General features: G+C 37.5%; 1 protein-coding gene across 1 annotated transcript in view; it reads left to right on the forward strand.

Moving 5' to 3' along the window:
* Window positions 1–25,036, forward strand: part of LOC126194943 (protein expanded) — a 161,630-nt gene extending 136,594 nt beyond the window's left edge. The window contains exons 12-17 of the mRNA XM_049933330.1: window positions 257–514; window positions 1,625–1,869; window positions 3,358–3,721; window positions 7,490–7,724; window positions 13,965–14,272; window positions 20,455–25,036. Of these exons, the coding sequence (XP_049789287.1) occupies window positions 257–514; window positions 1,625–1,869; window positions 3,358–3,721; window positions 7,490–7,724; window positions 13,965–14,272; window positions 20,455–20,982 (1,938 nt within the window). The 3' untranslated portion in view covers window positions 20,983–25,036. The remainder of the gene's footprint in view (window positions 1–256; window positions 515–1,624; window positions 1,870–3,357; window positions 3,722–7,489; window positions 7,725–13,964; window positions 14,273–20,454) is intronic.
* The last annotated feature ends 642 nt before the right edge of the window (window positions 25,037–25,678 follow it).

Below are 25,678 nucleotides of genomic sequence, written 5' to 3' on the forward strand. Positions count from 1 at the left end.
GATATAATAGATATTTCTAGCACTTTCTCTGTATGGGAAGCCATTAAATTACACATTAACAGGGGAGAAATCATTCCACTTTCCTCTTGAATGCTGTGCCTTACCTAAGTCAAGGAAATCCTCATGTCTCCATTGAAAACTCAAACCTGTATGCCCTCTACCTTGCCATAATTTTGTTTCATTGGAAAAGGTAATGTTAGAGAAAAGCAACTTAAGCACCTGTTACATTGATAATACCTTTTTCTTGTTGCTGCAGGTCCTGGAGACACCTGAAGTGCCACCTCCTGTGCCTCCTCTTCCTCCCCCTGATCCAGCACCACCTCCTCTTCCCCTTCCGGCAGAGCCAGTGCCCAGCTTGACGGGCAGCGGGGAAGTAGCAGCGCGGCTTGTGACAACCCGGCCACACATCTCAGTGCTGACAGCACATGCCAGTGTAGCACCACCTGCTGCTGCTCCCAGCTATGCTGCTCCAACACACACTACTAGCTGTCACCGCATTATGGATAAAATGAAGGTTGGTTATTATGAATTAGTCTCCATTACAAGATTGGAATATGCCCACTTAGTGTCTAAAATATCTATAAGAACAGAGCAAGGGGGAGCAGAGGTTGGCACAGTGCACTTCCCTTTGGGTGGGCAGTGGTTCAAGTCCCCGTCCAGCCATCTAGATTTATGTTTTCTTTAGTTTCCTTAAATAACTTAGGGCAAATGCTGGGATGGTTCCTTTAAAAAAGACAGGCCAGTTTCCGTCATCATCGAAGGGCATTAAATCCTAATTTTCCTTTCTGTAAGAAATTGCCAGAAGTACAGGCTATCAATATAATAAAGACTAAATGCAAACAACAGGACTAATTTTTTTCTCCAATCAGGCATTTTCTCATTGAATAGTTGAAGTGAATTTTCAAATTCTTCCTGATACTCTTAATCTGAAATAAATTGATTATTTCAGCAGATAAAAAAAAAAAGCGACTACTTTCCAATAACAAATGATTAAAGCTGCTGAATTAATATATACAATCATTAAATTGAATACACAAAACAGTTCCATTCATAAAAACTGCAAATGATACTTTTTTTTTTAGATTATAGACAGTAGTGTCAATGTAGAGGAAAATTAAAAATTGTACTTTATTGCTCAAAATTGTAGTCACAGTCTTGATTTGATTCATTTCTGGTGAAGCTTTTTTACGTGTTTGTATTAATTATCAAAATATTAAGGATATAAAATACAATCTAATGATTGTATTTTATATCCTTAACATTTTGATTGATCCAGCGACATCTAAAGTTACATCAAGTTGCTTAAGCGTGCAAAATTTCGTAATAATTAACTCTGTTTTGCTGCCTGAAAGACTAAAAGTGATGAGATATGAACACTATCTTATTGTGGCTGTGGAATTTAATTTCTGAGTAATATCATTCATGTGCTGTCCATGTGGATTACATAAGAAATAAAGTTGTGGTAAATTAGATATTAACAAGGCAGTGAGGTTTAGGCTGATTTTTGTTTATTTGGTGGCTTGTAGTTAAGAAGAGAAGTATATACCCTCCATGTTAAGTTTAATTATAAATCATTTATCTACACTACGCTACATTAAAGTTTCAATTTCAATATATTCTGTAGGTGCAAGCAGCTCAGCAGTTTCAAGTTCATCTTCATCAACAGCAGCAGCAACAGCAACAAATTGTCCCAGTTCAATTAACTGTTGGACGGAACAATTATTTGGATGTACGTGCCTCTCGTGCCAATGCAAATGCTGGTTTAATACATGCTTCACTTTCAAGATCAACTCTTGCACTCTCTGGCTGTGCATCATCACCTTCACCAGGTTCATCTTTTTCTGCCACTGGAAGTGCTGCATTGCTCAGGTCAGCAAAAATTGTTGTTTGTATAGTAACCTATGTACAATAAATCTGTCATTAAAGCCTTTTTAATAGTTCACCTACTTCCTAAATAATGGGCAGAAATGCAAATATTCACAACATAGAATTGGAGAAATGATCGACATTTGTCTCGTATATTATTTTCAGTATCTGTGTTCATACACTGCATGATTTATTGAATTATTGAAGAAAATATGAATGACTAATACTAAAGGACTAACAATATAACAGAAGTGATGTCCAAAAGCTAGATAATGCAGGGGATGTGTGAGCAGATTGCTAGTATTTCAGAATTTTAGGTAAACCAGTACAGAATGTTCTTGCACCTTACATTGACCATGTGACCTGATTTTGACACAAGGAATATCTCTGCAGCTGACAAAACCATTTTCCAAAGTTACAGCATATGACAGTTACAGTTGCAGGTAAAGAAGATACTTTTTGTCACTGCAGTTGAATTGATATATTCTTCTGTTGTCAGCTTTTGTGGACTGGTCAAAATAGTTTCTATACCATTAGCTCCACAAAATTCTACATCTACATCTACATATATACTCCACTAGCCACCAAGTGGTGTGTGGCGGCAGAGGGCACAATTCGCGCCAAAGTCATATCCCCCCCCCCCCTCTGTTGCACTTGCGTATCATGCGAGGGAAAAATAACTGTCTGAACGCTTCAGTACAAGCTCTAATTTCCCTTCTCTTTGAATGGTTATCATTGTGAGATTTGAAAGTTGGTGGTACTGATATATACTCTACATCCTCGGTGAAGATCAGATTTCGGAATTTAGTGCCGTCTGTCTGTAAGTGTGTCCCACTTCAAACTTTCTATGATATGTGTTAATCTTGCCGCTCTTCTTTGGACCTTCTCCATCTCTTGAATCAGACCCAACTGGTAAGAGCCACATACAGACGAACAATACTGGACGAACTAACATATTGTAAGCTATTTCCTTTGTTGAAGGACTGCATCACTTCAGGATTCTATCAATAAACCGCAATCTAGAGTTCGCCTTATGTCACTGTGAATACTCTTCATGCGCATACTCATAAAATTTATTTCCAGTATTACATGCAATCACCTACATTACTAAATTATGACTGAGCACAGCTACAAACACAGTAAACTCCATCTCACTTCACTGTTACCAGGATGTGAAAACAAGAAATAACTATTCTATTTTTATTCTGAAAACTTAATTGAGGTCACTGTGGCCTGCATTGTTAATATTTTTAAATTTTTATTTCTGACTGAAGCAGTATCTCAAAAGTCAATTTGGATAGCAGATTTTAAATTGCAATTTTAAATACAAATTCTGTACAGGTTTAATAATTTTGTTGTTCTATTCATTCACAATTTGGTCACTCTATGTCATTTTATCTGGCAAATAACAGGTACCAGTTCTCTGTTGGAATACTTACTTTAAATGTATTGTTTGGCTTCAGAGATGAAAAAATGCAAATTTTGTTTTAGGTCTACAGTTGCAACTGCTGCAACATCCCCTGGTTCCTCTTATTCTGGTGGTAGCTCAAGCCGTTGTCAGTACACCACAGGACTGGCAGGCTTGCCACTTGGTCAGGAACACCGAGGCTTCAGTATGGGAGGTCGTATTGGTTACTTGGGAGGCTCAACTGGGGCTTTGCACCGAGCTGCTGCTGCAACAGGATTGTCATTCTCGGCTACCGGATCAGCAGGCAGCTGTGGTCGTTTGCCACCTCCGCCTCCTCACCTCCACGCTCGACGTTTTTCTCCACCACCACCGCCATTACACCCCCGACAGCCACCACCACCACCACCTCCTTCATCTTCTAGCCTTGCAACTGTATATACATCACAGGTGAGAGGCTTCCTTCAGTAAAAGGTAAAGGTTCTGTACACTGTACACAGTTTGTTTTGTCTTACATGGAAAAATATCAATCATCTATTTTCTGTCTGTGAGCTATGAGATTTGGTGTTGATATTTTGGCTGTTTTCTAGGTTGGCATTTGTGACAGGATAGACAGATGGAAAAGGAATAAACAAAGAAGGAGACTGAAACTGAATATAATTAGCAAAACATCATAAATGCGAATTTCTGAAACTAACATACTTAACAAAAAAAGATCTTAATTTGAATTCATAATGTATTGCATTTTGTTTGTTAACTTATTACTAAGATATATTTTTTTGTTTATTAAATTAATTTTTGTATCAGGTTTTTAACTATATAAACTTCCCAAATTGCCTGTATTTTGCTTTGAGTAATTAGTACAATGTGTTATAATAAATGTTATGGAGAGACCCACTTGCTCCTCAGGGATGTATGTTCTCTGCATACTTTTTAATTACTTGTTTATCTCCAAATCTCTGTTAGCTGGGTGAGAGGTGAGTCTACTAATTGGGAGTCAGTGCAGATGATAAGGGAACTAACAAGCATAGACCACAATGTTGTAGACAAATCTTAATTGATTTTCATTCCGTCCTACACACATTCAGTACTATACAAATGTTCACACTGTGCAGCTGTTGGTGGATGTAAGGTAACAACCTTGATGGATTGCTGTATATGAAACAAATGTAGATGATACGAAGGGACGCTGAAAGTTTGTGCAGGACTGAGACTCTGACCCAGATTTTCCACTTGTCACAAGCAGCTGCCTTAAGCACTTTGGCTATCTGAACACACTTCCATGGCCAATCTAAACTTCCATACCTAATACAGCTAATGTCAGAAAGATTCTGCAGTTGTGAATAAATTTCATAAATGTAGTATAGCTGGAAGATTATCAATGTCTCTTTCTTCAGACACTGTTAAAAATAAATATAGTTGGGTTGTTCACCTACTCACATTTCAGGTAATGTGCTGAGTGGAAGTGTGTTATGCTCTTGAATAAATGTAAAATAGGTGATACAAAAGCTTACTGACATCCTAATGACAATATAGATTATAGACTGGAGGGCAGGAAAACTATTGATTACAGGTTCTGAAATTCATATACAGTGAGGCTGGGATTTGACAGTTACAAGTATAGCTCTGTCGAAGTTTAGTGCTCTTTATATGCCTTGTCAGATCCTTCAGGGCGTGATAAGCTAGCGTACCATGGTGGAATTGTAAGAGGCTTTACTGCCACATTTGAGTTCTTGCGATGTCAGTATTCTGTCCCAGGAAGAATATTGTGGATACAGGAATGAAGGAATTCAGGCAATGGACATAATTACGACTATAACGAAAATAAGATGTGGTGGGCAGGACATGTAACAAGTATATGGATGTTAGATGGGCTAAAGACATTTATTGCTGTATTCCCATAAGAAAAAGATAGAGACAGCAACCTAATAGAAGGTCAGTAACTGACAGTAGAAAACGTACATGGGCAACATGGATGCATATAGCTGAAGATAGTAATTTATGGAAATGTCTAAACAAGGCCTTTACCAAGCAGTAGCATGGAGGAAACAGGAGCGGGGAGGAGGGGTGCCGCTTATGATGATGAGTGAGCAGTTAGATTGTTGGTAACTGATGATAAGCAATTCATCTCACAGGACAGAAGGATAATTTTTGTTTGTGGCCATAAATCAAAAATTAAATGAATATCCTCCATGAAACAAAAGGACTGTATGGTATTATTGACTGGGGGGTCCCCGTCTGTTGTTGTTTGGCCACTTGATGCGAGTATATCTGTTTGATACCGCTTCGGTGATTTGCAAGCCAGTGAATATGAGATGACCTGAAATAGTGAGAACAATGCAAACACTCAGTCCCTGAACGAAGAAAACCTCTGACCTGCCAGGAATCGAATCCAGAGCCCCGCAATTTAGAGGCGGCAATGTTAACTACTGAGCCATAAACGGCGGACACATCATCCATATAGAAGGTGAAATGTCAGTACTGACGATGGACACATAAAAGTACATACACTAGCCTAACTTTCTTAACTAACAACTTCCTCAGTCAGGCAAGAGCAGCAGGCTGGAGGAAGGTTAAAAGGTGGGGCAAGTCACTCAGACCCCAAAAAAAGAGCAGCTTATGTTTTGTGAGAACAAGGGTAGACAAAGATGAGGGGAAAGAGGGGAGGGAGGCACTCTCTCCTTTCTTCTTTTTCTCCCGCCATGCTCACAACAGGTGGGTCCCTCTGATCCTGGAGTCTGAGTGACATGCCATACTTTTTCACCTTTTCCCATGCTACAGCCTACCCCTCTCCTTGACCAAGGAAGGAACTAGTAGCTCCGAAACCGACAATAGTGTACCTGTTGTCAGTACTGATATTTTACCTCTTGTAGTTAAATATTGGCCAGCAATTCTATCTCATAATTATATAATTTTCTTGAGTGAATTTTCTTTTTGATAAAAAAGCAGTCATCAGTCCGAAGGTTGCTTTGAACACCACAGTGCTTTACTTGTTGGAGATTGCCTCACTCCGACGTTTGAAGTGAATTACCTAGCAAGTTACAGGGGGACCTACAGATAAATGTGGATTCTGAACCATGGCGCAGCTCACTCTTTTTCACTTAAACCAAGAGATGAAATAAGTGATAAGTGACAGATTAAAATCATAGGACTGATGAAGGATCAAACCCAAGACCTTTTGATTTGTCGTTTGGCACTTTACAACTCAGCCACTGAGTCAATGCACTCATTCAGATAGAATTATAGTTGAAAAAGAGGTTTCATCGTGAAAATAAGTAATAATAATGATGCTCCATGACCACCTTTGGTCTGATAATCTGTCAGGGCTAAACTGTTCTCAGAGCACTCCAAGGTGTTGGGTGATCAAATTTTTCTGTGGAGAATTTTTTTTATTGATAATACATTGCAGAATTGATAGGCACCATTTCTTATTAAGATATCATGTAGCAAGATGCAGCATTAGCAATGTCTTGATAAAGTGCTGCCCACCTCTTCCACTTGCCCCGACACACACATACACACATGTGCGCACATGAACACACATTTTGAAAGTGGAAAAGAAAATATAATAAATTAAACTAAAAATGTTGAAATGAAATGGCTACCCCACAGCTTTGTAGAAATTTAAGCTGGCAGTTATAGGTGTGTGCTATTTTTTGTAAGGTTGTGGAGATGCTGGAATAGGTACTGTCAACATTAAGCTTATATAGATACATAACTTTAAGAATACGTTGTATCTGTGGTTATAAAATGCATAGGAAAAGCATATTTTGGTGAATAAAAAATGCTGAATTACAAATTTTTGAGCTGATTGTAACACTGGAGGAAGTGAAAGGGCATAGAAAAGAGGAATGTCAGAAGAGGAAAGAAAAAGTTACCAAAAACCTGTTGTCATGAGTGACCTACACTGATCACAAAAAAACTAAGAATTGTGTGTCATGACCAACTCAATGTTCATATTTGTTGATAACCAGAAGTGTTACACTATAGCCTAATTGTTGCTCTGTGCAGTATTTATGCCAGTCTAAAGTATATACATACTGTATATAATAATTGCATTTAAGTATTTTGTAACAAGTTTGCACTGTTAGAAGAAAAGACATACAGAACAAAGCAAAATAATTTCTATGTAAAGAAGTAAGTTATTTGTTAATGAGGTAGTTGACCATGTAAATCCATGAAAGTAGAAGCATAATTTGTCAATTTTCTCTTTTGCAGGTAACACGGGGTCAGATTGAACAGTTCCGTCAACAGATGTTTTCAGATGTGGATTATGTAATATATCCAATGTGTGATCCAGCCCTGAGTCGACAAGAGTATGCTGACGCTAAGGCAGCGAGTACACTCTCGTTGTTATCACTCTCTTCCACCTCTGCATCTGCTTCTTGCCAGGCTGTAGCTGCACCTCCACCTCCATATGCCTGGGGCAGTGGCCTCCCAGGTTCTGGCCAAGGTAGGAGAATGAAGTACTACTGCTATGCTAAATAAGTGATTATCTGTAGTGATTTTTTCTCCAGTATGCACACTTGCATTTGTGTGTTATAGTAGGTAGAGTGTTGTCATTCATATCTGCTGGCATAAAAGTTCACTAAAATAACTTTCACACTTTCTGACTCTTTCTTGGATATTTGTTTTTAGCTTTACTTAGCATCTGCTATTTACTTTTTTTTTAATTACCTGGGATGGTGATTTCCTATAACCAATGAGAGACAATAAAAGAGGCAACATATTTCTATACGTGAGTAGCAATGAAATTTATAATCTTGGTTGTTACCAATATTTTCCTGTTTCTTCCAGATATGTCACAATTTCAAAGGTTGCAGTTGTGGTGGGACCTGATAACACAACTGATTTTTTCTGAATACATAGCAGTTCCTGCATCTGTATAGGAGTGAAAATATGACAGTATTCCTCCTTCTCTTGCTTCCAAACATGTTGTCTGCCTGGTGCTCTCTCAGTGGTTGTGTGGAACTAGTAGCTGACACACCCGTTTTTGTTCCCATTGTACCTCAAGGGGAATAAGGACAACATTGCTGCGTGAAACACTTAAATATGCCACTGGCCCCTATCTAGACTTTACCAACTCTTGCAGAAATGTATGCTATTGTTTAGTATTTGTCCCATATTAAATTCAGTTCAAACTGCAAACGGATTCAGGGAAACTGAACTGCACTTTAAGTGTGGAAGATGTTCATAAAAAGTTAAGGTGAATGGTATAAATTCCCATGATTGACAGCATAATGAAATTTGTTGCCCAATCACCATTTCTTTTCCCACATTCATCATATTTCTCAGCCAAGCTAATGTCACTGTTCCTCCTCCAATCCTTCGAGATTCTTCAAGTTAAAGTTGCACATGACCTTGGTGTGAAAGCTTTATCTGTGAATTTAATACAACCCCTTCATTAGTCTGTTACACAACGTAAATACTTTGACATCAGCAGGAGTAATTTAGTCTGCAAATGTAAGATGATCTTGTATTTTTCAAATGAAAAATTTAGGAACAAACCTTGTCTTCTAATTGGGTAAATACAGTACATTGTTTTAGAACCAAAAGTGAAATCAGATTTATAATACATTGTGTCATCTCCTACTAGAAACAAAATCTGGTTAATAAATTGCACATACGAGTTCATGTTATCATAATTTATGCATTATGGTATACTTAGGCAGTACTGTTTTGCAGTTCAGTCCCAAGCAAAATGAATATTTGTTCATCGTTTGATTTAGCAGTACCAAGTACTAAAAAATTAAGTGAGTAGTAGTTAAATACTTTTTAGATCTGTCATTTTTGAAAACCCTACTACAGTGTTGTTTGCTTCCTAAGAAGGAAAAGCTGAAACATGGAAGAAATTCATAGAAGATAATGTTATGGGCAGAGAAGAGTAAGTAAATAAGATGAGTCACAATACTGCAACAATAATTCGATGGGGTGCAGAAACACCCAAGAAAAAGTGAGGAACCTGGTGTAGATGACAATACCTCAGAACTGTTTAAATTCTTGTGTGATACAACACTGGAAAAACTGTTTCATGTACATGGGCTCAGGGCCACCCATGGATTTGATGGGTCCTTAGACAAACTTTTGTGAGGGCTCCCAAGTCTTCTCAGCCCATAGGAGTTAAATATCCCAAATATTGATTCCCCAGTGCATTGTTTTACATGTGAGTAGTAAATAAATTCTGTGTACACTGTCAGTAATTTATTTATCAATTGAGTGTACCATTTGAATAGATACAAATAGTAATTCACACAGTAATAATAATAGCTACTAAAAGAAACCAGCCATTTCATCATACTTAATTTTGTCATGGCTGGCTCTCTCAAGGCTGTCAGTAGTGCTGCTGACAGGACATCGTCTACACCCAGGGCCTTATTGTGACTTAGGTCTTTCAGTGCTCTGTCAAACTTTTCTCGCAGTATCATATCTATCACCTCATATTCATCTAAGTCCTCTTCCCTTTCTGTAATATTGCTGTCAAGTTCATCTCCCTTGTATAGATCCTCTATATTCTCGTTCCATCTTTCAGCTTTTCCGTCTTTGGTCTATATTCGTACGGCTGCTTCTCTTTTCTCTGAAGGCCTCTTTGATTTTCTTGTAAGTGGTACCTATCTTTCCTGTGGTGAAATATGCTTTTAAATCCTTACATTTGACCTCTAGCTATTTTGTCCTTCCTGTCAATCTCATTTTTAGACATTTGTATTCCGTTTCACCTGATTCAGTTGCTGTATTTTTAGAGTTTCTCCTTTCATCAGTTAAATTCTTATCTCCTGTGTCATCCAAGGATTTCTGCTGTACTTGTTCTTTTTTCGTATTTGATCCTCTTCTGCCTTTACAATCTTATGTCTTAAAGCTACTCACTCATCTACTTCTGTGTTCCTTTCCCGTGTTCTAGTCATCCGTTGCCTAATTCTCCCTCTGAAACTCTCAACAACCTCTGGACCTCTGGTTCTTTCAACTTATCCAGGTCCCATCTCCTTAATTTCCTACCTTTTTACAATTTCTTCAGCTTTAATCTACACTTCATACCCAATACATTATGGTTAGAGTCTGTAACTGCCCCTTTAATGTCTTACAGTTTAAAATCTGGTTCCAAAATCTCTATTTTACCATTACAGAATCAGTCTGAAACATTTCAGTATCTCCAGGTCTCTTCCACTTATACAAACTTATTTCATGATCCGTACACCAAGTGTTTGCAACGAGTAAATTATGCTCTATTCCCCCAGTTTGTATTCATGTGTTATTTTTCCTTCTCTTCTTTTTCCTACCATTGCATTCCAGTAGCCCATTACAATTAAATTTTCATCTCCTTTAACTATTTGAATAATTTCTTTTGTCTTCTCATATATTTCTTCGATCTTATCATCTGTGGAGCTAGTTGGCATCTAAACTTGTACTACTGTTCATCATTTGGATTTGGAGCTCTTGTATCTTTCATATTTGCAGTTAAAATTGTAAAATTACAGAAATATTTAGTTCAAACAACTATTTGTTTCCGTTTCTTAATAGCTTTACATTCAGTTTGCATGGTTTTGCAGGACCGTTTACATATTATTTTGTACTGGTAGCTTCTCATCTGCAACCAAACAATGTTGATGAGAAATTGTTTTGGGAGTAAAACCTATCATTTTATGCTTTAAACGTAATTTAGTTTGTCATGATATTTTGCACAAATATTCATTTTTACTTACGTTTTTGTGTGGCAAGTCCTTTTTTCTCAGCATCCTGATGAGGTGTTGTGAAGCACACACATATATAACATATATTTTCAGAAATTTGGTCGTTAAAAGCGCTTTACATTTCACCAAAACACACTGTAATCGTGGTTGTTGTGTGTCCAGCCCAGTCAGTGTTCATTTGTTCACCAGAGAGTTTGGTGCCAAATTTGAATTTTGTTTGTATTTTGTCTTTGTGTGTGTGTTTTCTGTATACTTCTTAGCGGTTTGTGTTGTCTTTTATACTAAAGGAACACCACGTAAAAGACAACACTAACAGCTAAGAAGTGAACAGAACACACACACACACAAAGATAAAATGTAAACAAAATTCAAATTTGGCACCAAACTCACTGGTAAACAAATGAACATTGACTGGGCTGGGACACACAACAACCACGATTACAGGGGGTTTGGTGAAGTGTAAAGTGGTTTTTACAACCAAATTTCTGAAAATATGTGCTATATTTATGTGTGCTTCACAACACCTCATCAGAATGCTGGGGAAAAAGGGCTTGCCCCACAAAAATGTATGTAAAAATGAATATATGTGCGAAATATCATGATAAACTAAATTATGTTTGAAGCATAAAATGATAGGTTAACTCCCAACAAAATTTCTCATCAACATCATTTGGTTGCAGATGACAAACTACCAGTATGAAATAATATGCAAATGGTCCTGCAAAATCATACAAACCAAGTGTATAGGTATTAACTAACAGAAACAAAAGTTGTTTGAACTATATATCACAGTAATTTTGTAATCATTTAGAAAAATGTTCACATTACAGATTAAATAAAACAGAAAACCACTGATGATCACCCAGAGGTGCTGAAAAATGTTTGGGAACTTTGAAAAAACATGTTTTGCATAACTGGAGGACCTTAAATCCAATGATTGTACTATTGTCATCAGTGTTGGCTTCATGTCTATCTTGGCTACAGTAACACATTCACTGTGCTGTTCGTAGTAGCTTACCTGCATTCCTGTTTTCTTACTCATTATTAAACACACTCCTGCATTATACCTATTTGATTTTGTATTGATAATCTTGTATTCACGTAACCAGAAGTCCTGTTCCTCTTGCCACCAAATATCACTAATTCCCACTATGCACTATGTGATAAAAAATAACCAGACACCCCCCAAAACATATATTTTTCATATTAGGTGCATTCTGCTGCCAGCTACTACATATCATCGACCTCAGTAGTCATTAGACATCGTGAGAGAGACAGAACTCACAGACTTCGAACATGGTCAGGTGATTGGGTGTCACTTCTGTCATATGTATGTACATGTTCCACATTCCACATTTGTAGGTCCACTGTTTTTGATGTGATAGTGAAATGGAAATGTGAAGGGACATGGGCAGCACAAAAGTGTACAGGCCAACCTTGTCTGTCGTCTGACAGAGACCACCGACAGTTGAAGAGGTTCGTAATGTGTAATAGGCAGACCATCACACAGGAATTCCAAACTGCATCAGGATCCACTGCAAGTATATGACAGTTAAGTTGGAGGTGCAAAAACTTGGATTTCATGGTCAAGTGACTGCTCATAAGCCACACATCATGCAGGGAAATGCCAAATGACGCCTCACTTGGTGTAAGAAGTGTAAACATTGGATGATTGAACAGTGGAAAAATGTTGTGTGGAGTAACAAATCACGGTACACAGTGGGACGATTCGATGGCAGAGTGCGGGTATGGCAAATGCCCAGTGAATGTCATCTGCCTGCGTGTGTACTGGCAACAGTGCAGTCCTTGTTGTTTTGTGTGGCACTATCACAGCACAGGCCTACATTGATGTTTTAAGCACCTTTTTCCTTCCCACTGTTGAAGAACAGTTCAGGGATGGTGATTGCATCTTTCAACACAATTGAGCACCTTTTCGTAATGCACAGCCTGTGGTGGAGTATTTACACAACAATAACATCCCTGTAATGATCTGGCCTGCACAGACTTGTGACCTGAATCCTACAGAATACCTTTGGGATGTTTTGGAATGCCGACTTCGTGCCAGACGTCACTGACTGACATCGATACCTCTCCTCAGTGCAGCACTCCATGAAGAATGGGCTCCCATTCCCCAAGAAACCTTCCAGCACCTGACTGAACATATGCTTGGGAAGCTGTCATCAAGGCTAAGGGTGGGCCAACGCTATATTGAATTTCAGCATTACCGATGAAGGGTGCCATGAACTTGTAAGTCATTTTCAGCCAGGGGCCCATATACTTTCGATCACAAAGTGTATCTATCTTCAACCTATCTGTTTCCCTTTTAAAATTTTCTAACCTACCTTCACGAATAAGGGATCTAACATTCCACGCTCCTATCCATAGAATGCCAGCTTTGTTTCTCCTGATAATGATATCCACCTTTGTAGTCCCTTTCCGGAGATTTGAATAGTTGACTATTTTATCTCTGGAATATTTTACTCAATGCCATCGTCATTTAACCATACAGTAGAGCTGCATGCCCTCAGGAAAAATGACGTGCAGTAAGGCCATTTTGGTTGATGTTATGAGGCCAACAGTCAAATGATCAAGACTGTTGCCTGTGCAACTACTGAAAAGGCTGCTGCTCCTCTTCAGGAACCACACGTTTGTTTGCCCTCTCACCAATTACCCTTCCATTGTGATTACCCTTCCATTGTGGTTGAACTTATGGTGTGGGTATCTCTATTGCTGAGGCACAGAAGCCACAGCCACCCCACCAACGACGAGGTCAATGGTTCGGGGGGGGGGGGGGGGCTCATTGTCATATTTCATATTAAAATACACGGTGGGATTTAACTATTGTTTGAATATTGGCTGTGTCATAATACAACATGGCAACCCACATCACATGTGACAGTAAGTTTCATATTCTATATGTCTGCTACCTCATTCAAAAAGTTGTCAATAACAGTTTTTCAGCAAAATTTCTCATACAGTTGTTTCTAAACTTCCGATTGTTTCTGCTACAGGTTTACGCCGCGGCTTTCCTGCATATTCTTGCTCAACGGAGAGTCTGCTGGGCCCACCAACACTGTCACGTCCACTCCATCATCAGAGTGCAGCTCGGTACCAGTATGCCCCATCTTCACATCGTGCCCTCGGTGGAGATATATTGCGAGGGGCACGCTCCCATGAAGATCTGTTGGGATGCTCAACAGGCATTTCAGCAATATGTGCACCTCATACGTATGACAGGCCAGTGCCTGCACCACCACCCGTAACCCACAGTTATCGTCGACTCCCACCTCCACCGCCGCCTCCGCCCTATGACCAGCCAGTGAGTTTCTAGTTCACATAATCTTGTTGTTACAACTTTATGTGATTCAGGTTGATAATTATCGCTTGTTTGTTGTTTTTAACCTGATGGAATTGCCAATATATTTGTGTCTCACTATTATGCCCTATATCTGTACTTATAAAAGCTTTATTGCTGGTGAACTCATTTCCTTTCTGTGTTCTATCTCTTTGCTACTATTTTCACCTGTTTAAACTACATTTAGACTGGTTTCTCTCTTCTTGACATGAGAAGAGTTTACCCACATCTCTCTTTCAGAAAAACAAAAATTTAAATGATGTAGAAATATATTTAAGAACTGCCATTTAAGCGTTTTTCAATGGTCTTTCTACAATGTTTCCATACTTTCTTACTGAAATGTTATGTAGGATTGTGTTGTCCAATAATTATCTTGTATCTTTCACCTCGAATTCATCAGCATGTTTTATTGTTAACGTTTGACCATCAGAGCCATATTACCTATCTATTATTTGTTTTTCAGCTAACTCACTAAATGTAGTTGAGTCTAAAAATAACTGTCTGTAGCTATTGGCATTGTCCATATTTATTCAGGCAGGGTAGGAGAAAATCTTACCTTCATAGTCTTGGATATTATTGAATTTAGTATATGTTAAAATGAAGGACTAAGTAAGGAACATGTATTTTTTTGTTTTCTCCAAAAAAAATTTCTGCTCTGAGATACAGCCCTCCAAAGATGAGACTGTGCATGCCATTTTGAAGATGCGATTTTTGGAAAAAAATTTAAAATGCTGTTTCTCTGGAACAGTTATAGATATATATATTTTTTTAATTTGAACCATAATTGCTTTATGATTACAAAGAAATCCTCCATTTGGACTTACCTGTCAAAGTTCCTTTACTATAGTGTTCTGAACTTTTTTATAATTTATGGACTTTTTAATTTTTTTTTTAATACAAAAATGCTTATCTATAAAATTTTGGTTTTTTTCTGTTGATCAGTACCATATAGTTCTACATTCCGTGAAAAGGAGAACTTACACTTTTAGGTTGAACAGGTTTTATAAACAATTGAAATTTTTGCCATACATAAAACCTGTTTTATTACCATGTTATCACGTAACAGGCTCATAAAAATCAAAACCTAGCCTTATTTACCATAATTTTAGTTTTGAAAGACGAGTGAGATACTTTTTCAAGCATTTTAAATGGTTCCAAAATGTATGTGAAACGTCCAAAGACTTAAAGGTTTCAATTTATACAACTTCTGTGCACTCTGTTTTGTACTGAAATTAGCCAGTCAATGAACTAAAAACGTGTTCCACTGCTTCAGTATCTTCCTTTGACATAGAGTGATGCCTTTCTGTTGAACCAATACAGGGTGTATACGAACCGGGAGATCCGGGAAAAACCCGGGAATTTTTTCATCTGGGAGAAAACCAGGAAGAACCCGGGAATATTTTAGAATTCCGGGAATTTTTCATTGTTTTCAGTCAAATTTTTGTAATTTTGACTGGTAAGAACCGATACTCTTACAAAGAATATTACTGTATCCCGCTACTTCAGCAATAAAACATGAACGAGTGAAGAAACGAAAATAAAACTTAAACTGCAAAGTAAATGCGCCATATACAGCAACAAGCGTCTGCCAATAGCAAAATTTGTCATAGGCTAGGAAGAATATGCAATGATTCGTAACAACAAATTGCCTGCGATGAGCGTGACGTCACAACTTTTTACATTAGATTCTTTTTAGCAGTTACAAGCGGAATCATGCGCATGCGCCGTTGAGTAGTACCTACTCCTTCTTCTGGCTTCAGAAATGTGGCTGTTGGCTGCGTAAGCCGCCGGAGGTTCGAATGTCTTGTTTCTTTTATGACCTAATGTAAGATATTTTATTGTTTTACAAGTACGAAAATGCAGCTGCCTACGACATCGTAGCTGCGCAAGCGTTGTGACGCCTGTCATCTGGCGCTCTCTGGCAACTGCAGAAACGAACCTATTTCTAACAGGTCGCGGGAAAATATCCCGAATGGCGATTTGAAAAGCACTACTATCAAAGAAAATTTCCTTTTACGCAAGTTGAACTACGTACGAAAATGTACGATGAATTTCTTAAATCAAAGAGCGTTTGAATCTCATTTAAAAATAAACTCTTTGATGACGAGCTATTTAGATGAATTTCGAGCCCAGAAGAACAGACATTTATGTCGTTATTAAAAATTTTAATGGCACATTTTTATGATATATCTTAAATTGTAATACGCGCATAAAAGACCAACATTATATGTGCAAGATTAGCTTCTCTTCCAGCGTATTAATCTTATAGACCAATATTATAAGTGAAAGCTTTACTTTTCTTGTAGCAACACTATGTATATTAATTTAAATCATTAACTTCTTCTGTTTGTGTGTATTCGAGCTACTTAACAGTGATGTTGCTATTGGCTGACTTCATCACGTGTCATAAGCGCTGAATACCTGGGATCATCATCTGGGGAAAATCACGTGACATGAGCTATGACTGGCTTACAAAAGCGCATCACAATCTCGATTTCAATGCTTCGGAAAGTAACATTCGGTGTTTGGTGGAATTCGAATTTATACTTTCGTAATATGAAAATATGCAATGTACATGTTACTGCACATCAAAGATCTTTCAAAAACGTTTTTTTCCCCCGTGTTTCGTTTTCTAAAGTGCCGGGAAATTCTTCGCCCGTTTATAAAACCATAACCATTCAAAGGATGGATAAGTTATACAGTTCCGAGAGAAAATGTACTGTCAGTTAACAGGGAAAAAGTATGTTTTCACCCGGGAGAAAATGTATTTTTAACCGGGAAATCTGGGAGAAATCCGGGAATTTTTCTTCTTTGTCCACGTATACACCCTGCAATAGGAACTGGAGCACATACAATCTTAAAAAAGAATTGTGAATAGGAAGTGATCACTGATGGCGTTGTTGCTATCCTTCAGCTGGAAACCTATATCCAGCAGCTGGTCCATGTGGTAGCATAAAGTTCACTATAGTTTTGTTTGACTCATAACTGGTGCCTATAATCTCTGCAATTCACCAGTCACAGTCATACACACACGCCACAAACATCCCCTTTCTCAGGTTGTGAATCTGAATATTACCCTGCTGTTTCTGAGGTGTTGGCCAAACATACGAAATTTCTTCTTTCTTGCTCTTTAAAGTGCGTGCAATATGAGTTTGCCCATCACTTTGAGTCCAAAAATGTGTCTTCTGAATTCCTTTTGCAGGAGTAGTTTGTTTGGACCATTCTTCTTTCTTCTGCTCATGGAATCCTTCGATTTCCTCTTTGTACAAAACAATGAGGGCTGTGGATGTTTAAGATTTCATGGCTCTTGTAAAATCCTCAGCATTCTGAATCGCAGCTTTATTTGGTCTGGAAAGATTATATTTTGTAACATGGTGCTTCATCAGACCTCCTACACCATCACAATCACCGTGACATGTAGCACTGTACACCCAGTCAGTTGGCACAAGCGACTTACTCAATTCAAACAGCTGGTAATGATTTTTAAAGTGACTAAGAGCACCATCAGAAATAATGATGGTCTTCTCTGTCCCTGTTTGCAGTCGAAGAATTTTGTGCATTGCTAGCAAAGCATGTGCTGAGTCGTATCCTGTGTCATCACTTATAGCTGTAATACTTGTCTTGTTTTGAAAATATGTTAGTATGTAAAAATTGAAACCTGGTCATTACTCCAATGATACCCTTGTACTTCTTGTGGGAGAATTACAGACCAGTTCTCAGCAAAATCACAGTGAAGCATAAACATAGTTCTTCAGCCTGTACACACCTTTTCACTTCTGCGATGTGTTGTTGCAATTCCATTTACTAAGTTCATCAATGAAGCTATCAAGAGCAACAGTTTTCTTAATTAGTTTATTTTCCTCCCATGTCGCATATGTAATTTCTGCAGAGATATCTGCTATCCTGGCTAAGTGTCTGTAAAGACGGTCCTCCCTTTCCAGGGCAGTCACTACATTCTTGAAACAAACAAGTCTCTCGCTTTATGTCACAGACTACTAATGACTTGACATGCCCAACCAAGGTGTCATATGTCACTTGCTCCAGTAAGTTCTTCAAAGTTACCACACAAAATTCAATATTCGCACAGTACACACATAGACAGACATCTCTATGTGAGTGTGGAACTACCCACTTAGGTTGTAGTGCATAAAATTTTAATCTTCCAAAATGTGAAGTTGTATAGTTGCTCTTATAATTTGCAAAAGTTTATTTAATACTGCGAGTCATGTACCTTTTCACTTTCACTACTGTTTGACCTTCAACTGTTACAGTTTTTTTTCCCTCTCTGGCAAGAACAGTCCCATTTATCTTCCAGATAAAATGGCTGCATTATTTGAACTTGAGCTGCTTCTACAGGACGACCAAAATAGAGATCTGGTCTTCCAAAGACACCTTTTACAGACCTCGCAATTCTTGATTTGTCTACTTTGATACTGATGGAATGTGGTTCAAAATTGTTTTATTTGAAAATGTCTCTGGAATAATAGTTAAAACTTACATCTTTTCATTGTAGGTTGGCCAATGTTCAACAGCTAAATTGATATTTTTCAAAAATTCCTGGCAAGAGGTCAAAGAGTGCTTTGGTTCATTTTCTTCTGAAGATAGAATTTCTTGATGAGTAGAGCTTATGACTCGACTTCACTGACCACGGTTTCTTAACAAGACTAACACCCACCTCTGTAGTTGACTGGTTCAGCGTATTTAATTCTACCTCTATTGATGCAAAATCTGCATCATCTACACCATGGGAAGCTTCACCTTGTTCAGATGCTATCATTGTTGCTATTCTGTCAAAACATTTAGAACACAAAATGTCATCACTGGAAACAGTCTTCAGATGAGAACACTGATTCCCAACCTGAGCAAAGTTTCTTTTTTTCTTTCAATCTTTTATGAATATGCAAATAGTCAGCACATTTCACTCTCCTGTGGCCCCAGCCTGAAGACATTTCAAACATCCCTTTTTGCAAAACACACTGCAACTGTGTCAACTGGTAATTTCCTCACAAAAACACAGAACTCATTGGATGGTCACAGATTTCTTAGAAGCCTCTTCAATAAACAAATTAGCACTGAAAAACTACAATACAGAAACCTGGAATGAACAAACACGGCAAAGAAGCTGACAAGAAACTACAATAAAGTGTAAGAAATATCTGCAACAATGAAAGTGAAAAGAAATAACTGCAACAAAGAAAGTGATAAGAAATAACTGCTGCAAAGACAGTAGAAAACAACCTCAGTGAAGACATACATTACCCTTGAAAGTTAAAAAATTTTTTTTTTTTTTAATAAAGCCTGTCCACCTTAAAAGTGGAAGCTCTCCTTTACAGAGAATATAGTACTACATGGTACTAATAATAATAATAATAATAATAATAAAAATTTAAAAAATCTAACTTTTCTGGACTGGCATTCTCGAAAAAAAAATTTTTTTTCTGTAAATTATAAAAAAAATTCAAAAGGTGACAGTAAAAGAACTTTGACAGATATGTCCAAAGAGCATATTAAAAATTTTTCCGAAATTCGCATCTTCAAAATGGTGTTTGCAGTGTCTTCTGTCGAGGCCTGTATCTCAGGGCAGGATTTTTTTGTAGAATTTTAGCATATGCTAAATTCAATAACATCTGAGACTATGAAGGTAACCCCACTGCCTGAAATGACACGGATTTTGTCTATTGCTTATTCCCTAAATTCCCTTTAGGAAATTTAAAATGGTAATTAATCCAGTGCTGGACATCAACAACATGAAGTCATTATTAAACAAGAGCAGAAATGATGAATAACTGGAATGTGTCAGTATCAGAACTAAACAAGTAATATCCACTTTATACGTCCTGTTTTTAACATTCCTACTCTAGGCTCTCTTTTCAGTAATATCTTCAAAATTTCTTTTAAGTATTGCTGTCTAAAGCCTTCGGGTTTTACATTTTTCCATAGTAAGAGTGGTTGTAGTACAGACAATGTGGATATTATCGTGCTCTTTACTAAAGAGAGCAGCTCATGTAATTACATTTACTAAACAGTTGCAGCACAGAAACCTACCAGTGCTCTGTTATTGAGCTGTTATTGAGTCATTCACTTAATTTAAATGATAAAATTGGTCACTGCATTGATGAAGAATAATCTTCTGCTATTTTTCTCAGATTACTGTTCCTGTTACGACTCCCGAGAAAGCAACCTGCCCAGCTGTTCCTGAGCCACAGAGGGATGCAGAACCAGAGGGTGTGCTCGATATACGTACTCTTCGTGAAAAGAGTAAGAATCTGGACCTGCCACTCATATCTGCATTGTGCAATGACCGCTCCTTGCTGGAACAGACAAATGCTTTTGTAATGCCGAGACATCCCCGTCGCCGTCAGCCCTCAAGATCTTCAGAGGGAACTACAGAAGTCCCAGCCAGTGTAGAGGTGCCATCTTCAAATGTAGGTAGTGGGAACGGCAGCAGGAAACTCTCAGGTGTAAGTGGTGGAACACTTCTATCAGGACTTGGGACAAGCAAGCTCAAGTATCCTGTGTCAGGGTTGTCCACAACACAGATTTCAAAGCCCAGAAGGAAGGCATCATCAGGAACACATGTTCACACTCATCCCTGCTCTTCAGTGAGCACAGGTTCTGGTGCTATAAAGAACGAGGGAAGGAATGTGGGTCGCAGAGATACCATAATGCCATGACAAGATGTGGACTTTTACTGTCATTGGCATCAAAATAACAGAGGCACAGTGTGACTGAGAAAACATTTACTCTGTTGTAACATATGAAATAATTAATGTGTCTGTAGTTTTACTCAAAAATGAACTATTGTTTCAGATGAGAAAATTTTATGTGAGTACTTTTGTGAGTTAAGTTGTACATGCAGCAGGGAAATGTATGTGGAATATGTGGTAACTCATCACATATATATTAAAAACAGGGTACTTTCTTTTTCTTTTCATTTATAGAAATATTGATTTGTAGGATGGTAGTATAGAAGGATTGCACCCAATAGATTCCTCCCCCCCCTTCCCCCCCGCACCGTAATAGTGCTTGGCGGGGATGGTGTGGATGGTGGAGATAGAAAGAACCAACAAAAGAGAAGCAAAAATTTTAGGTTTAAGACAACTCTCCTCACCAGCCTATCCTGTGAAAGCCTCAGCAACTGCTGCATCCCACATCCATTTGAAGCTGCTACCCAGCAAGCATTGGCCTCCCTCTACTATGTTTACTCTCACACTCCCCTCCATTACAGTATTAACATTACTGGATGGCTGACATCCTATCAACCAATCCCTCATTTTAGTTAAGTTGTGCCATAAATTTTTTCTCTCCCCCCCCCCCCCCCCCCCCCCCCCCCCAGATCAATTGAGTGCCTCTTCATTAGTTCTACAGTCTATCTATCTAATTGCTGATAGAAAGGACAATCAACTATCCCAGCTATGAGAAGTCTAAGTTCCTTCCTTGAGTGTAAAGAGGGATAGGTTGATAAAGATTAGAAAAGACTCTCAGACCCCAGGAGGAGAGGGACCCATCTGTTGTTTATACATTTATCCAATTGTTGGATATAAGACTACTGAAAAACAGATGAATATCTTCTATCTCATTGAATATTTGGTGCTTCAGACTAAAACACTATGTGTCCCCATTCATGACCTGAGAAGATAACAAACCATGAGCAGATGCTCACATGTCACACACACACACACACACACACACACACAGGGCAACAGAGCAAATTATTAGACATGTATCATAATCTCTCACAACACCATCATAGTCTTGGCAAAACATCATCTTAGATTGTTATTGATAGAACATGGAGTAGCCGTGTTGGTTACTTAGTGGGAGAAAGAAAAGTATTATACATCTTGGTCACTTTGCTCAACTGTCTTCTCTTATCTTCTAATAACCCATTATTTGAGATCGTTGCTCATGTTCTCATCAGAACTGTTTCATCATTCTGTTAGAATGAATAATAACTGCACTATGCAAAGGTCCTTGGGATCTGAATTTTCTTGAATCTTACATTTTAGCAAAATATCCAAAGATGTATGTTAAATTTGATTGACTTGTGCCTTACTTCATTTTTGGTCAGCTAACTGGATTTTCTTTCCTCTCTCTTCCTCCTCCTCTTTATCTCTATCACCACTTCTCTCCTTTTTCTCATTCATTCTTTATTTCTGTTTCCTTTTTTCCCTCCATTCTAGGATGTAACGATTACAGTATGGTGCATTCTTGTTTCTGAATAAACCAATTCTAATGGGAAACTTTCATGAAAAGATGGTGATGGAAGCTGAAGAAATGAAAAGCTTATACCCTGAAATATATTACTGTTTAGAAAGTTTTTTTTTATGTTTTTAAATCTAAGATTTGTATCCGTGAAGCATTGCTCTAAGGATTAGTAAATATTAGAAAATGTAGGTGTTCTCCGAAAGTTTATGTTGCCATAAATATTCAGGTTAGAACACTATAGGAAAGACAGAGTATTTCTTAATTTCTAACAAGATTTAAGAATTCCACAACATTATCCCTGCAGCATTGTGAAATGTACCTGCTATTCCCTGTGTCTCTGTTACGTCACTATCTGCAGCAATGCAAATACAGTTAGTGACATATTCACTTGAGGCTATTACTGTTAAGTTTTATTCCCTTACAGATGTTTTTATTACAGTTCAGTCTTAAAGCAATTGCTTGGTGCTTAGCACAGTCTCTGAAATCTTGGCCTTCACTTGTGTTCACAATGAGGATTAGAAGATATAGAAACTTTAAATAATTTACATTTTACTGCTGTTGTGATATACATGACGTTAGGGGCAAATTGTAATGGATTTTCAAAATGGTGGATGATTTAACAGTTTGTATGTATCCATTAGTTTTTCTTGTTGGTGAACCTGAGTGGATGCTATCTGAACTTTGGTCAGAGACTGGGCATAAGCCAACAGACAAAAAGTATCTGTGACAGCATTATCATAATTTCTGTTATACTTATGCATTTGATACATTTATTAATCATTAATGTGGTTGAATGCATTTACTGCACTATAGATAAGGAGATTTAGCATTTTGTTGCTGTATAAAGCAAATAGCTGCAAAAGTATGAGAGTCTGGACTGGAGAGCTCTCCTCCACTCACAATTCCATCTGAATTTACAACAGTAGCTGCAGAAAGGAAGATGCACCCACTGATTTACTGCCTACATGCAATGTTTATATGTACTGAAATTTGATTAAGTATGGACTTGTGGCATCAATTCTTGTAGGAGTGAAAACTGTTACTTCATCTGCAGGTGTAGTGTAAAAGCAGTGGGTGACTGCTCCTCCATAGAATATTGTGTCAGTTTTTAAAGAAAATAAGATGTAAGTGACATAATGCTTGTCATTTCGACTGCCAAGTATTTATGCACTGGAATGGAACTTGTATTGTAATTGTATCATTGAACAGAGACATTACCTCATTCTATGGAGGGTGTTTTGAGTGATGAAATTGATTATTATGAAAGTCGAATTAAATGAATCGTAACTGAAGATTTAAAATTATAAAGCTTCTGTTGTAAGAAGCTTTTATATTAATAAATAGATATAAATAACTGAAATACAAATATATTCTCCAAATTACAGTGTTTTTGAGCTCAACAATCCATTCAAAACTTTTTACAAACTATGGATTAGCTTTCAGCCCATAAATTTGTGTTATAACCCACCGACCGAGCCACTTAAACCTAATTACCATACATCCACACAAGTAATTTTTAATTGCCGTGTCTTCCTATGAAATTATAGACAATTTGCATGATTTATTTAGATAACATAGTTACCAAAATATGGAACCTTCTGAGTAGGATTCAATTTCCAGTTTCAAGAACACATACTGAATTTTGTGGGAAGTTCCAAACTGTGTACCATATGCTCACAGTTAACTTAATTTGACAAGCTAAGATACAAGATTATAGGAAGAGTTGGTGCTATCTGCTATTTAAGTTGGCTCTTCATGTGTAAAGCTTGACAAATACCCATTGAATTTCTTGAATACCAGGGCAATGCTACATCAGAAGTGCTAGCAGTGTGGAATTCAGATATAACTGATCTAACTATTATAATTTGAAAGGACGGAAAAAAATACTATGTTTCTGCTTCACCATTCAACATGTATTTTAAAGCTTGTGTACAAAACTAAGTAGTTACCTTAGTGGAAATGTACATTTATACTTGTGTTTGTTGTACTTGGATTCTCAGTTTAATCCAAACACCACAGAAAACCAAGTAGAACTTTTTAAACTATTTTGCATAGTACTGCACTAAAGCATTACAGAAATATTAGTATAAAATCACTTATGAAATTACATTGTTTGTCAAAAAATAAATGCAAGCATTTCATTCTCTGATCTGGCAATGGATTAGGTACGGACACACCTAGGAAGATAAGGAACAGTACGACATTTGTTTATATTATTTTCCATACTGCTACACCTCTGCTACTTCAGATAGTAAATTATTTGTATATCTTTACCAATAACCATTACTGAATGGCATTATCACTTCCCTTTTTAACTCACTAACAATTTATTTGAAGCTTTGCAAGCTTCTGTTTCTCAGGGTGCCATTTTAGTCTGTTTCCATACATTTCTTAATTTAATTACTGTATGTACGTATGTAATTGTTCAAACATAATTGGTTTTCATGGCCACATTTCATTGTAAAAATGTCAATTGCTCAACTTTTTGTCTTTAATCATCGTGTATGTGAGCCTGCATAAACAAACATTATGTGTATAAAAGCATCGTGATGTATCATCATTTGCAGTTTTTATAAAACAAATACCTTTGTGCTCCTAATAGTTACCCAATTTTCCAAAAGTCTCTTATTTGTAGGTCATATGGTACCATTTACATAGAATGTACCTATTAAAACTTGTTACAGTTACTTTATGGGGTGAAAAGTTCTTGGCCTGGCAGTGAAACACCATATTTTAGGCAAACAATACACTTTCTTTATATAGTTTATTTTTACGTAAATGCCCTGGCTGCGATGGTGTTTTTAGCAGAATGTTGTGGCATATGCTGACTTAATGGTGTTACTCTCGTAAGCCGTAAGCTATATTTGTAATTGGGGGGGGGGGGGGGGCAAAAAATCATTAACTCAAGGCAAGTTTTCTAACAGATTCAGATACACTGCAGTAATGCCCATCTATAAGACTGATGTAAAGCAAACAACTTCTGATTACAGATGTATTTCATTCCTTCAAATCTTTTCAAAAGTTTTTGATACAGTGGCCTGTGATAGAATACTGACTTATTTAGCTGAACAGAACTTATTAATTGTCTCTCAGTATGGCTTTTGCAAAGGATTCTTCACAGAGAAAGCAATACAAGATTTCACAAATGAAGTGCTTGCAGAG

This window comes from Schistocerca nitens, chromosome 7 (genome assembly GCF_023898315.1).
Source record: "Schistocerca nitens isolate TAMUIC-IGC-003100 chromosome 7, iqSchNite1.1, whole genome shotgun sequence".
Lineage (NCBI taxonomy): Eukaryota > Metazoa > Arthropoda > Insecta > Orthoptera > Acrididae > Schistocerca > Schistocerca nitens.